The sequence below is a fragment of the Leuciscus leuciscus genome (assembly GCF_965113295.1).
Source record: "Leuciscus leuciscus genome assembly, chromosome: 14".
In the NCBI taxonomy this organism is placed as follows: Eukaryota; Metazoa; Chordata; class Actinopteri; order Cypriniformes; family Leuciscidae; genus Leuciscus; species Leuciscus leuciscus.
In genome coordinates, this window is record NC_138738.1 from 32,765,302 (window position 1) to 32,781,151 (window position 15,850).

At 37.8% G+C, this 15,850-nt stretch overlaps 1 protein-coding gene across 1 annotated transcript in view; it reads right to left on the reverse strand.

The window, feature by feature from the left end:
- Positions 1 to 15,850, reverse strand: part of kalrnb (kalirin RhoGEF kinase b) — an 84,859-nt gene that overhangs the window by 44,137 nt on the left and 24,872 nt on the right. Inside the window, exons 8-16 of the mRNA XM_082137469.1 lie at positions 15,354 to 15,485; positions 13,653 to 13,883; positions 12,037 to 12,159; positions 11,624 to 11,815; positions 9,701 to 9,873; positions 8,786 to 8,960; positions 7,641 to 7,836; positions 3,227 to 3,393; positions 1,360 to 1,479 (exon numbers count right to left, since the gene is read on the reverse strand). Coding sequence (XP_081993595.1) covers positions 1,360 to 1,479; positions 3,227 to 3,393; positions 7,641 to 7,836; positions 8,786 to 8,960; positions 9,701 to 9,873; positions 11,624 to 11,815; positions 12,037 to 12,159; positions 13,653 to 13,883; positions 15,354 to 15,485 — 1,509 coding nt within the window. The remainder of the gene's footprint in view (positions 1 to 1,359; positions 1,480 to 3,226; positions 3,394 to 7,640; positions 7,837 to 8,785; positions 8,961 to 9,700; positions 9,874 to 11,623; positions 11,816 to 12,036; positions 12,160 to 13,652; positions 13,884 to 15,353; positions 15,486 to 15,850) is intronic.

Consider the following 15,850-nt stretch of genomic DNA (forward strand, 5'->3'; position numbering starts at 1 on the left):
ATTATACCTTTGCCATTAATATGTTTATAAGCAACTGAAAAAAGCACAAATGTCAGGGCATGTCAGAACATCTCAAGGACCCCAAAAACCCCACAGACCTCAGGGGGTTAAACGACAAATACAAACTATGCAAAGGCGGCAGCCCTTCCGACGCACTCAGTGTCCGAATTCACTCACTCATTTTAATTCACTCCTTAAAGTGGACTATATTAGTGGAGTAATGTAGGGAATAGTGAATATGAATGCTGAATGAATCAGCCATTTGAGCAAATTGGTTGAATAAATGACTCACTCATTAAGACTGTGACCTTAGAATTAGATTTCTGCAGTGTATTATAATAATAATTGAATTTATTGATTAAATGTAAGAATTTGACATAGGATGATGCATGCATACATCTAATAAGCTATATATATATATATATAAATAAATAAAATGTATATATTTTTCTAAATTGCACACCCTTACTTTCAAGAAGGGGCTCGTTTTAATTCTTAAGGTGTACTTAAATTAATTGTGTTAACTGCCAGGACCGCAGAAGAGGCTGGTAAGGTCACGGAGGGAGGAGGGCAATTAAGACACATTCAGTTAGACGTCCTGCCGTTCAAAGCCAAAACAATCAGCGGTGAAGCACAGTCTGTTGCTTTCATAAGAGCACATGCTGGATGAATAAAACTAGCAGCCTAAATTCGCCCATTTGTTTGGCATCGCAAATATGAGTTGATGAAAAGTGGTGCTTGGCCTGAAAAGTTTGAGAACCATTGCTGTAGATGATTAAAACATATATTTGGCAGAAGGGAAAATTTGGCCAATACTCAGCACTGACTTCCTTTGATTTAGAGAGGCTGTCGTTAGTGGAGAATTATACGCAGCAATTTGCTGAATTAAAACTCGGTCTTCATTTTGGACTAAAGTGCTTCTTACTTCATAAATTTGCTGAGTAATTGTTGTTTTTTTCTAAACTCAGAAAAAAATAAACTCAGCTGTTTGGTATTCCATGCCTTTGATGAATATAACGAAGGGAGGCATTTTAATTTATAGATCAATTTATGTTCTGTTTATATTGACATAAACATTCCCCAAAATGTGTTTATTACTGTAATACCTACAGGGTTAAATAAATAATCTGTTTTCTATTAGCAGAATTTTTTTTTCCTAATTGCAGGTAATAATGTACACAAGGTTTAATATTTAATATTAATGTTCATATTACAGTATATTATAGCAGATTCATCTGCCCCCTGCTGAATCTATTAAGCAAAATGTGTGTGTGTGTGTGTGTGTGTGTGTGTGTGTGTGTGTGTGTGTGTGTGTGTGTGTGTGTGTGTGTGTGTGTGTGTGTGTGTGTGTGTGTGTACCTCGATGGCGAGCTGAAACTGTTCATGCTCTCTCTGAAGTTGTTCCGCCTCAGACAGGGAACCAGCATTCGTTGTGCTCGCCGTCAGCATGGATTCACCATTACGGATCCAACCCAGCACCTGCACAGACCATCACACGCATGTAAATGATCATGCACGTGTATGCAAATGCACCCACACACGGCCATGTGACAAAACAGGCTACAGAAGTGAAACATGAAAGGCTATGAATTATTTCAGATTAATCTTTTAACATATTCAGAGGTATTCATTTAGGGTTTGGGGCAGCCTCCTGCTTTTTCCATTTTCTGACAACATTTTTGAAATGTGTTTTCCTTGCTGTAACTCAATGTCTCAACTCTGTCAGATACAGAAATAATGTGCCATGTCAAATAATAAATATTTGCAAATCTAGCATTCAACTATAAATTTACAATATAGGATGGCTCCCAACCGATTTTCAGCTCCATCTATTGAATTGTTGCCACTGTCAGTAGCTAATTTGTTTAACTGGTGTTGTTAGCTACTAATTAGACATACCGGTACTTAAAATTAGGCATACATATATATATATATATATGTATATATATATATATATATATATATATATATATATATATATATATATATATATATATATATATATATATATATGTATATGTATATGTATATGTATATGTATGCCTAATTTTAAGTATGTCTAATTAGTAGCTACAGTATATTTATATAAATACACACTGTATATATAATAATAATATATCTAAAAAAAATTAAGTTGTGTGGAATTGTCAAGTTCACATAACTTAATTTTTTCAATTACACATGAAGTTTATTTACTTAACAATTTTAAGGCAACAGGTTTTCTCACTTTTTTTAAGTTAAGTCAACTGATCACATTTTACAGTGTGTATGTATGTATATATATATATGTGTGTGTATGTTTGTTACACTGAAGACTGGAGTATTTTGAACAGACTTATGACATGACTTGTGCAAAATATATACATGGTGGTTTAAATAAAATGCAAATTCTATTCCAAATCTTATCCAAAACTATTGCTGGTTTTACAATTTTGAATTTTTTAATGGCCGTTTTCCTTCTCTCAGGACAATTTAGTACGTCTACTTTTGTTCATTTTATTGTACTTTTTATTTATTTCAAATATTTATTGATGGTCTGAGGTCAGTAAATAAGATGATTTGTTTAAAGAACATTCTAGTTAACATCTCTGATTCATATCAAAGTGGAAATGCTGCCATTTTCAAAACTAATGGCAAATTGTTCAACGTTTCGTTCCATTTTTCAAGAATCAGTGAAATGTGCAGAAACATTAAGGGTGCAGAAACATTAAAGCTGAGCTGGAGGGAGTCCCCACTCCCACATTATGTAACACCCTGCCTACATTTACATTCATGTTCTAACCAAACTGATGTGCAAGAAAGTACATATAGAAATAAGATACAATATAATTAATTAAAGAGCAAAGATAAAGCTGAGAGGTCCCGAGATGACAGCACTGCCAGTAAGAAAGCAATGCTGTCTATGAAATACTGCAAGTGAATTGATTGATTCATTTTTCTGAAATGCAGGGCTGCAGTCTGCACCCACGCACAGCCAGAGTCTGGATATGAGCGACAGTGTGTGTGTGTGTGTGTGTGTGTGTGCACACTCAAAGTGTCAACGATAAAGGCAATTAGCTGGGCACTCAGTACTAATGGCATCAGTCACAATCTCGGACATTAGCACAGCACAGGCTTTTTTCCTGAAATCAGGCGTTCCTCATGACATTACGATGAGTGTGACTTCAAGTAGGGTCCCAAAATGTGAGCATGAGCTGAGATGTAGCAATTGGTTTAAAACACACACCTGTTTGACCTCCGCCTGAAGGTGTCGTAGCTGCAAGCACTGCTCCAGACGTTTGTGTGTGTGTTCTGCGCTCACTTCCAGCTCATGCTGCTTTTCATTCAAGAACTCCAGCAGCTCCTGAATTTTTGCCGCCAAATCAACATCTTTTTCTCCGGTGAGTTCCACACCTGAAAAATACACATACATATTTACTCGGAGTGATTTACTCCAACTCTGAGTGAACTCTCTGCTCCTCACCACGGGGGCTTTTCAGGTGCTGCGAACAAATCACTCCGCTCAAGTAGCAGTGCTTCGCCTTCTGAGAATATAGTTCCCAGTATGTATACGGTTAGAAGATGGCTGTGTCTCATGTGACCTTGTTATTTGTACACGCTCTGACTATACAAATCACAACATGTAAATAGGAAAATGTTGGCGTTATTTTGTCACTTATTGGGAGCAGTATGCTAGCTGGAGCCGTTTACCTCTAGTCTTCGTGCTAAGCTAGGCTAGCGGTGGGTGCGTCAGACAGAGTTACGGCACACACGGAGATGAGAAGGGGACTTATTCCTGGACTTATCAAACTCTTGGGGATACAGTGAATAAGCTAAAGTCCCCAAAAGTCAGCGTGTTCCTTTAAATTAGTTAATTTCATCTATAAAGCAGTTCTGCAAAAAATGATGTCATTGTCCAGCTCAGTTCAGATCTCACACAGCAGCGTCAGTACAGTCAGGTCAATAATATTGCTGAATATTAAGTGTCCCCAACTAAGCAAGAAAAACTATGTAGAAGTGCTATACTTGTTCAGTGTTGTAGTACTCGAAGTCCAAGACCATATTTTTGAGACTTGACACGAACTATTTATTTATTATTCAGAATGCACAGTTGGAAAGAAAATATATTTATAGGAACATTTCAGCAGGTTCAAGATAATTCATGTTAATGCAGAGAACATGATTCAATGTTTTAATCAATTGACAGCAATAGTAATAATCTGCGATCTCATGTATGTGCGCTGAACACTGTTACCTGAGTTGTCATAAGTATAATGTGGAAGCAGTTGTGCTACTAGTTCATTTTCTTTCCTCTGTCCAGCAGGGGGCGCTGTGCTGTGAATAACTATGTCTCAGGCCTCCTCTGAAGGTCTCCATCTCAGCGAGGAGTTATTATGGCATGTGAGCGGGGAACGTGTCAGGTGAGTTGTGTGATGGAATGTCCCAGCTGCCCAACAGAGCGTCAAATGCATGGCATCGATCATATGCGCGTGTCTGTAACTGCATCAGTGCGTGACAGACAACCAGCGTCTGTGTAAGTGCTTGTGAGACTCCTCTCTGCAGATACAACACAGGGCGTTTTAACCTCCTTCTACTAACCCTTACATCACCCCACTTATCCTCAGCTACCTGCCCGTGGGCTGTCTCCATGACAACCTCACAGCAGGCCACAGGAGTCGGTTCCCATGGGAACGCGATGTGTGAGTGACAGGGCGGCCTCTGCAGTATCCCGAGCATCCTCGCGGCAACCCAACAATGAGCGATAGAGTGTGTCCGAGGAACCCCAAAGTGACGAGCGAAGGCCCCGGTCACCATGGAAACCTTGGTATAGGGGATGTAAAGGGGGGTTTCCATAGCAACCTTACCCCTGCATACAGAGTTAATAGTATGAGAGATCCCAGAGCTGTCTGGAGCTCCGTCTCCCTCCACTTCCTCCAATCCATTTCATCTTCTCTTGCTGCCATACACACATTTTCCATCCTTATCTTTCCACCCAATCCTCCGCTTCTCTCTCTTCCTCTTTCATCACACGTATCTAAGGCAGCCCATAATGTGGGTAGCAGCTTTCTGCTGTTGTGTCCGTGGTAACTGTCAATAAAATACAACAGAGCACGGAGGAGTGAAGCGATGACTGATTCACACTCTTTTATCTCTCCACTGAACACTAACTCATCATCACTCCTGTGTTCTTCTCATCTCTCACCGGCCCTTACAGCAGACATTAGCCAACTGTCTTACTGCCATAAAGGCTGGTTCACACTGACTCAACAAACAGCACATATTTAAACATTGTAAAGTAGACTGTTGGATGTAGAGTGTTCACGTTACTCCAACAAGCTTTGTTTTAAAAGGTTATTATTACTGGTGAAACATAAATTATGTTCTCATCACATGGCGTGAGAGAGACGAAGCTAATAATAAAAGAGAAGCACACTGACGTGCACAAATAAAAAACGGACAGTGGATGAAGGACAGCAGGTCAGCGATAATCTGTACGTGCAAGATAATAAGATCCATAAAGGATGAAGATCCATATCCATAAAGGATATATATATATATATATATATATATATATATTCTTATACTGTATATATATATATATATGTGTGTGTGTATATATACATACATACACAGGTATGTACATATATCAATATATATGATAAATATAAACACACACATATATATACAGTGTGTATATATATATATATATATATATATACTGTATATATAGTGTGCTATCAATTAAGAAATTAAGTAATTAATCTGTAAAAAAAAAACTTAATTAATCGCACATAACATTACAATCATTTCACACGGGCATTTTGGCAAAAATTTGTGTTTTTGCGTGCTGTCTGAAACGGCATTCTGTGTGCATGAGTCACGTGTGTGTCACACAGACAGGAGATTCACAGATGCACACCAGTACCACACCAATTCTCTTTTGTGTCTTGTCTTAATGCGCTTGAATGGTTTAAAATCATTTGCATGAATAAGAGCATGGACATATAATTGAAATGGTAGCTAAAGGAAGACGGAAAGAAACGAATGCTTTATTAATTGCATTAAATATTTTTAACGCATAAAACTGAGAAAAATGTGCGCGTTAATCTTGACAGCCCTAATATATATATATATATAGTTATAATAAATGGGTTAGTGCTGTCAATTTAAAATAATTTGGTAAATGTAATGCGATTAACTCTAAGTAGTTTATTAACTAAAGCAATACATATTGTTAACTATAACTGAAACTATTAAACAATGTTTTTGGTAAAGTTAAATAAATCTGAATATATGGAGCAGGCTAATAGGTCTTAACTCAAACTGCTTGCAATCACATCATTATCTATAGGGCACAGCTGATTGGTTCCTGCTGTATCAGTAGCCAATGAGCTGGTGTGCTCAACCTTCAAATACTTGGTTAGCATTTGCTGTAGCAGTGCAGCGCTTTCAGAAACCCTCCACCTTCCCCAGCTCCACCTGTATAGATCTGCTACAGGTAATTCATGTACGCTATATTGTACAGCAGAAGCATGTCTTACTTGCTCACAGCAGCGTTGCATGTATGTATTGGCAGTAGCAAGTCCTGTACTTGCTCTGCAGCAGCGCAGCAGATCCATTCCGCCAAGACCAAATATATCAACTTTGTCATTCTCATTACTGTGCCAAACACTCAGAGAGTTGTCATGACAGAGTTATATATACTATATTAGATGAAAATGTAGCCTTGGCAATAATAAGCTTAAGTTGAACTACAAAAATTAGGCTACTGAAACTAAAACTGAAATAAATGTAAATTAAAAGCTAAAAGGAAATATTTGATAAAGTAATAAAAATTACAAAATTACAAAAACTAAAATTAAAATGAAAACAAAATATGAAAACGAAAGCTAAAATTTAAATTATTAATAAATACTATGATAGTATATAAATAATACTAAAACAACATTGCACCAGACCCATATACAGATCCCAGAATAAGGGGTCTTCTTACCATCAAAGCAAATAAAGCTTGAAGTACCAAGTTCATGTTTTTCTCCACAGGCAACGCGCCTCACAAACCACACTTACAGAGAGCAGACAGCTCAAAATGAGACAGAACGCGGGGTGTTGAGAAGGAATGCAAGAACATGTTCTGTGTGAAGGGCCTTTTGTCTACCGCAGACAGATATGGATTGCTGTGGACTGTACACTTGTGATAGGCTTATGTTCAATTACATGGAAATAAAACAAACAATGCATTGACTTCGTTTTCTTGTGATGTCTATTCAATGATTTTGCACAATCTGCCACAGTAATGTCTTTAGATTATTTATGAACATCTTCAATATCCATAAATATTGATTCAAGTGATTCATTCCTAATAATTTGAGTAAATAATCAGCATATTATGTAATTAATTGAATACAAATTTTCCTGATAATTTCTGATTAAATGAGATTATTTCAAAGATTCCATGACCCTGACAAACACAAAGTGAACATCGGTAAATCAAGCGTGAAACCAATGGTGACACCAGCACTGCAACAACTGCCAACAAACACCAAAAGTGTTAAAACGCTGATTCAACAGAACCCAGCAACTGTAGTATGCAACTATTACTCTCTCTTGCACCCTTCACTCTGTCTCTACATCTCTAGTATCTCTGAGCAGCTCCTCACCTGAAGCCTGGACCTCCATGATGTACTGGTGGAGATCCTGTCCCTGCTGTATGACCTCATAGGTCATGTTGTTCATGGCGAGCTTGCGCTCAGTGTGTCTGTGTAGTCTTTGTTCAGCCAGCGTGAGTTCCTCTGTGTTGAAATCAGAAGCTTGTCGCATCAAATCTTGTTTCCATGCGTCCAGCTCACCCATCACCTACGAAACAGACGCCATTTATTACCAGTTTACTCTCATATTCATGAAATAATAAACAACATCTATTCAATATAATGAAAAAAAGAGTGTGAAAAGCTCAATTAAATGATCATTAAAGTCATTAAAGTCCAATATGATTCATGTTGTGTGAGAAACAGACCAGAATTTAATCGCTGAACATTTTTACTGATCCATTTCAACGCTTTAAAAAATGTGTTCATAGTGGTTAACAGCTTACTGGAGCAATGCGGAGTAAAAATAAAGAGAATATGAACTAAAACTAAATGCTGTATAAAATTTAACTTTCGGTAATTGAAATAAGGCAGATTTTTATATAAATACGGTAAAGCAAAATAAAAATTATTTTAAAAAAACGAAAACTGATCAAAATTACAAAATTCCCCAAATCTTAAAGTAAAAACCATATATATAAAGATTAAATAAAAACCTATGAAAATATTAATAAATACTGTAATACTATATTGTAAATAATACTAAAATAACATTGCACAGAAGGCAAAGATTATCAGTAGATAAAAACTTTTGTCTGTCACAAAGCAAGCATGGCTTCAGAAGACTAAAGTGAAGACAGTGTATTAGTCAGATCGACCACTGCTGTGACACTGTAATGGTGCATTTGTTCCTTTCTTTTCTTTTTTTTCTTTCTTTTTTGAAGCTTGGCAGCCCTAGCCTTCATTTGCTTTCATCATATTGAAAAGAGTAGGCAGGATATTTGCGGGTGAGTAAATGATGGCAGAATTTTGGGCTGAACTATGAGATAAAGTATATACAGTAAGACAAACAACACTCCTAAATCCAAAAACAATTTTACATAATGCACAAACATATATACAGACGTGCAAATGCAAATGGCAGAGAAGCATATCTGTTGAAATAAAGTTGCATTAATTAAGGAATGGCCATCAAACACACAAACATATTGACACACCTCCAGGGCGTACTGTTCAAAGATACGGAGCTGCAGGAAGATGTCCAGTTTGATCCTGCGCTCATGAAAAAGCTCCTCCATATGAGCCTGAGCCTCATCCAACTGCTGTAGAACACCCTCGATATGAGCCACGGAGCTGGCATGAGGCAACTTATTACAGGCCAACGCTGAGTCTCTGTTTGAGCACACACAAACCCACGCCAAAACATCCAAGAGCAAATCAATATCAGTAGAGGGCATGTAAATCCAGAACCAGTATATACCAGCATGCCATCACATGTAATGACATGTTCAGAAGTAATCTAAAAAGAATATTAGTTTACACTTTATTTCAATGGTCCACTTTAGACATTCTACTAACTATAAGTAACTTTGCAACTACAGGTCAACTAACTCTCATTAGAGTATTGGTCGACTGTAGTAGAATATTAGGTTAGTGTTAGGTGTTAGTAGAATAAGTTGATATGTAGTTGCAAAGTTACTTATTGTCAGTAGAAAGTCTGTTTGGGAGCATCATAATAAAGAGTTAGCAGATATAAAGCAGACAGTCCACTAATACTTTAATGAGAGTTAGTTGACATGTAGTTACTATAAGTTACTTATAGTTAGTAGAATGTCTAAAGTGGACCATCAAAATAAAGTTTTACCGAATATTGTTAAAATTGATCTGCAAACCAAAAAATGTTGGGGCTGTAGCCTAGTGGTTACCAGATTTGGTCCTGAGACTTAAGTGCTAACCACCACCTAAGTTATTTTGTGCTAAACCCTGTACTTCACATCTTTGTTACTTTTTCAAGGCTGTTGCAAGTATCATGTTAGGAATAATTTTGGTAATTTCTGGAATGGAAAATGTGAAAAGACAAGAGTTGGGTTATGATGAAATACTGTACAATAGGAGCGTGTTGTCAAACTCACCGCAGATGCTGAATAAGCTCCTCCCCCTCTTTGATGACATTGAGTGTGGCATCCAGAGTGCTGCTCTGCTGTTGCTGAAACAGTCTGATCAGCTCCTGAACAGCATCCACAGACTCAGAGTTCAGCACCGGCTCCACAAGAGTCTTCTGAAAGTCCTCCATCCATGACCACAGCTAGAAACAGACAGGACAGACACATAAGTCAGACAGATAGTTCAACTGTATGATCTGGGAATTTTTTAAGAGTCTTTCTATATTGATGGCTGATTGTCAGTGTTGCTAGGCAGTTGTTTGGTTACTAGGTTACTAGGGTGCATTCTGGGTAGTTGCTATGGTATTGTTGCAAGGGTGTTGCTAGGCAGTTGCTAAGGTGTTTTGGATATTTTGTCTAGCAACCACCCACAATACCATAACAACTGCCTAGAAACACCCTTGCAATAACCTAGAACACTCTAGAAACAGAGTGACTAGGGTGTTGCTAGAGTGTTCTAGGTGGCTGCAGGGGTTTGGCTAGGCATTTGTTAGAGTGTTGTGTGGGTTGTTGCAAGGCAGTTGCTACAGTGTTCTGGATATTTAGTCTAGCAACCGCCCACAACACCATAGCAAGTGCCTAGCAACACCCTTGCAACCACCTAGAATACTCTAGCAACAGAGTAACTAGGGTGTTGCTAGAGTGTTCTACTGTAGGTGGATGCAGGGGTGTTGCTAGGCAGTTGTTACTGTGTTGTAGGTTGTAGCTAGGCAGTTACTAAGGTGTTCTGGATATTTAGTCTATCAACCGCCCACAATACCATAACATCTGCCTAGAAACACCCTTGCAACCACCTAGAATACTCTAGCAACAGAGTGACTAGGGTGTTGCTAGAGTGTTCTAGGTGGATGCAGGGGTGTTGCTAGGCAGTTGTTACAGTGTTGTGGGTTGTTGCTAGGCAGTTGCTAAGGTGTTCTGGGTTTTGGATAGAGTGTTGCTAGGTAGTTGTTCTAGGTAGTTATTAGGGCGGTTGGGGGATTGTTGGGCTGTTGCTAAGGTGTTCTAGGTAGTTTTTAGGTCATTGTTAGGTGGTTGCAAGGATGTTGCTAGGCAGTTGCTTAGATGTTCTAGGTATTTGCTAGAGCACTGATAGGTGGTTGCTAGGCAGTTGCTAAGGTGTTCTGGGTATTTGCTAGGTGGTTGCATTAGTGGTAGCCCTATGGTGACCAGATGAGATTGGCTGAAATTCGGGACGGTGTTCGGATGACGATGGAGGGATGTCATATCATATGATATTAGACTACATAGCCTATAATAAAAGGTAATGAATTTCAAACCTGTCCTGTCCTCGCGGCTGCTGCAACTTGCGCTCACTTATCAATGTCTAAATTTGCGCCTACGGTATCTTTGTAGAACTTAAAAAAAAGAAAAAAAAAAGCCAATGAGGACCCGGCATGGGCTGGCTGCAGGACGACTCAACCTCCACGGATTGTTTTTAATGTTTTATCAGACAATAACTACTCAAGATTTTGCTTTAGTATTTAATTTTCGGGACAATTAGGGCCAGATTCGGGACAATAGCTTAGATTTCGGGACTGTCCCGAATTTTTCGGGACGTCTGGTCACCCTAGGTAGCCCCCCTGTGCTAGGCAGGTGGTTGGTAGACAATTGTTCTAAGTGTTTATTAGGGCACTTTGGGGGTTGTTAAGGTGTTGCTAGGTGACTGCAGGTGGCTGTTTCTCTACTCCTTTATAGTCAGAAATACTGCTCTCATAAGAAGTTGTTAAATAGCATCTCATTATGTCGGCTTTGTCTATTTAGTTTAGTTTTTAATTAGTGCAGTCAGTCAGTAAGTGGAGTTGAGAGCTACTAACAAAATCTCTTACGCATTAACAGAGATCAGTCACAACTAGCTTTTCGGAGAGCACTGTTTAATGTGGGTGGGTGCACTACCTCTTTAGTGTGGGTGTGAAAAGACACTGAGATATCCAGCAGCAGTTTCCTCTGTTCCACCCTCCGTACAAACTCCTGAACTCTGACCTCCAGGTGATGGGCGGCAGCGTAAATCTCTTCTGGATCACACTCTCCCGTCTGAGCCAGCTGCTCAGCTGCTTCCAAGAGCTTATCCGCATTAGTATAAGTGTTCTGGAGCGAGAGAGAGAGAGAGAGAGAGAGAGAGAGAGAGCGAGAGAGAGAGAGAGAGAGAGAGAGAGAGAGAGAGAGAGAAGTACATTAAAAACATCTTCCATGAATATTAACAGGAATCAATAGCATGAAGAAACGATATCACTGCTAATGCTCATTTGCTCCTATCTCATCAGAAAAAAATTAATAATACAAACAACATAAACAGAGTGGGTTCTAACCTGTGCCACCTCCTGAAAGTCATCGTGTCGTTTTTGTAGTGCTCGTGCTCTGTGTACAGACTTCCCAACTCCTGTATGTTTACTGAGGAATGCCTCTCCATGGTTTTCAATCCAGTCCAAGACCTAAGCACACACACACACACACCAACATTGGATTGTCTATTCCAAATTTAAAGGAACGTTCCAGATTAAGATATCTCCAGTTCTTCCCTTGTGAAAAAGAAGTATGCTTATTTGCATTGAATGTGCACTTATAGTGTACATCAAATCTTTTGACATATAAAAATCAAAGTTTTCAAAAAAACAAAACAAAAAAAAAACTGGACATCCAGATAATATAACATTAATGAAATAAAATGTCACTTAAGTGTACTTACAGAGAATAAACTTTAATAATTGTTTCTTAACACACTTAAGTACACTTTTAAAAAAGTGCACTTTGTAATCATGTTAAATTAAAAGTACATTGAAGTACGGTATCATTTTTAATAATAATAATAGTCGTTTGTTGTGCTTAAAAGAAATACACTTATTTTGATATGTTGACTATCATACTAAAGCATATGTAGTACTTGATTACAATTTTAACTGTAGAGTGTTATTTGATTTTATATTTAAATGTAATATTTTAAATGTACTAAATTGTATCGTTATCATTATAAATGTGTAATTACAAATATATTTAAATAAAAGTTTCAATAAAAATGACATTCGGCAGTACACTTTAGAAGTAATTATAAAATGACATAAAAAGACATATTAAGTTCTAATTAAGTCAAAAAGTTTAACTAATTGCGTTTAATATGAACTTAATATAATATAAATTTTTATTTCATTTTCAAATAATATGCAAAACATTACATTCAGTTAGCACTTTAATTTGTCACTTAAGTATATTATTTCTGTAATAAGTATGCAAAAGTTTACTTCTTTTTCACATGAGTTGCCTAATTTGTAATGTTTCTTTCTTATAGAAACATTTTCAACATCCTAAAAGCAAGTCAGAGCTTAACTAATTTGTTGTAAAGAGGCTCAGTTGATTTTGAAAAGGTTCAACAAACTTCATCAGTAAGAAGTCAAAGTTCTTTAGTTCACTGCACAAGCTCAATGCTCGAGTAGGCCTCATTTCTGTCTAAAGAGTCCCTGGAAAGGATCCAGTCACATCAAAGAAACAACACAGTCCTGACAGAGAACCGGTGAAGGTACAACAAAAAGCCCCTGAAGGCGACGGCCACAGGAAGTGGAGTGTATTGTTGGAGGAACTGACTATAGGCCAAGCACAATACTGCCGTCCCTCGAGGATGCTGAGGCAATCTCAGTCAACTCTATGGGTCAGAGTTCGTGTCACTTCCTTGTCACTTCCTCTAATACTCTGTGCAGTTGATATTTGTTCTGCCAGAGGAGAAACATCGTTACATGTAAAGATCTAAAAACAGCTACTGAAAGGTTGATAGTTTAGGTCAAATTTGTCAGATGTTGAATTATGTGGGTATAGTGTACGTGTGTGTGTGTGTTGTATGCATGCATGTGCACATAGAAGTGCATGCATATCTGAGTGATTTGCATAGTGCATGTGTGCATTTGTGTGTGTGGACATGCACATATGTGTGATATACCTGCTGCACGTCTTGTTGAAACACACACAGCTGAAGTCTCTGGTGCAGCCGAAGCTTGCGATGTTGCAGGAGACCCTCCAGTCTGCGATACTGAATAACTACCTCATGGACCATCTCCAGAACCACCCTCACCGCCTGACTATAATCGGCCCCTGCCGTCAGAGACCCTGAGTCAGCCGGGGGCTGAGGCCTCTGCAACACATCCAGTAGCGTCTTTCCTGTCTGACTGACCTGCGATCAGAAATATAAAATTCATTACTTTGTATTTCATTACTTTGTTACTTTTTGTGTTTTAAAGTACTGGTTACTGCATTACAAAGCATAATATCTTACTTTTTTATTCCTCTACATTTCATAAAATCATAGTTTCTTATTATTTCAAACCTGATGTAGTCGTGTCTCCTCGTGTCATGAACAAATCATTCTTTTGATTCTTTTCAATGAATCTGTAAAATCGCTTCACAAATTGCTCTGGACCATTCATTTGCGAATGACTGATCAAGTTGCAGCTGTTCTCAAATCAAATCACTGATTCAATGATTCGTTCGGAGGAAGTTTGTGATTAACAACCAGGGCTTGACATTAACACCCACCAACCTGTCAAATGCAGATGGATTTCAGCAGTGCCGTGTAACGCAGTCACTTTACTACCCACTTTGGAGGGTTGAATTTTATATATAATTTTTTTTTTTTTTTTTGTAGTCTTGTTAAAAGGCATCTGAAATAATAAACTAAGTGCAATGTACTGTTGTCAAAAATATAGATTTTTCGATATATATCGATACTGAAATATCTGAAATGCTTCCGATACTCATTTCCCCAGAATAGATACACAATACCAGCTGCGCTTTCCCACTCTCTCATCTCTCCGACAGCGAGTTGACACACAAACTCGCCTCCCCGCACTCACTCGTTTATTTTGCTCCGGATGAATATTGTTGGTGTTATCAATGTTAAAATTGTGGCCAAAAATGCTGAGTGGCTAGCAAATTTGGAAAACCATTAGCCACAGATAATGTAAAAAAAAAAGTTAACGTCAAGCCCTGTTAACAAATCACTGAATTGGTCCTGTCAGACTCAAAATGAATCAAGAACCAAAATTAATATGATCCTCGAGCTCGAGTGTGCAGAGGATTTGAGTTATGGCATGAAGAGTTAATTTTAGTATTGTTTATCATGAATAAAAATCATTTTTAGGCTATACAGTACACTACTAAATCTGCTCCACAAGGGCAAGCGTTTTAAGCTTATTGTACAGTATGAAATGCATCAATGTATGAAACAATTTTCACTCAGAAATTGCTAGTAAATTTTACAAATAATTAAAGAAATTACAAGTAACACATTGAATTAAATGTGACATTTTTATGTAGAAAGACTGAAATAGTATATTATTGCAAAACATACTCAATATGTTTCATTTACAACGATTTTTTTTTTTTACAGTGTATGTATGTCCACTTGTATCATCGTCTATATGGGAGGCTACTTTATGTAACACGTCTAAATAATGTACAAATAGAGCAAATAATTGCCTAATGCATCTTCTCCACTGTCTTCGTCATTTCAAAAGATGTAAAACTACTACAGCCCAGATCCACAACATTGCACCAACCAACTCTGAAATGCATTGCCCACAAACATAGTACATAGGCTACATCTCATATTTAAAAAGTGTACATTTTATGTGAGAATAGTCACCTCTGTATATGCTGTGGTGACCTGCTCGTACAGATTCTGATGGTTGTGAATGGCCATCTCAAGTTCTTGTGTCGCTGTTGGCAATCCGCCCTCACCGCATGACTTCACCCATCCCTCCATGCTGGACAGAAACTAAGAACAGCATAGAGAGAGAACACACTCTCAAACTTTACAGTGTAAGAGGTCCATGTAATAAAACCAGAGAGGACAGAGGTGCAGAGTCGCACAAACTCATTAAAAACAAGCTCAGACATAATTAAACAGAGTTGCTGAAGATCTTACAAATTGGGGTCATAAATCAAAACGGCATGAAGAAGCTATGTGTGCACATTTAGACAAATGAGTTATTAATGAAGAATCAGACTGAGGCTGATAGAGGAGCCTTAAGTACAGTTGCACATAGAGAAAATCAGGAATTACTTAAAAAGGATCAAATAAATCAAGGAACCGAATTATTGACTGATAACAGAGGAACTATAGGAAATATAACATAAACT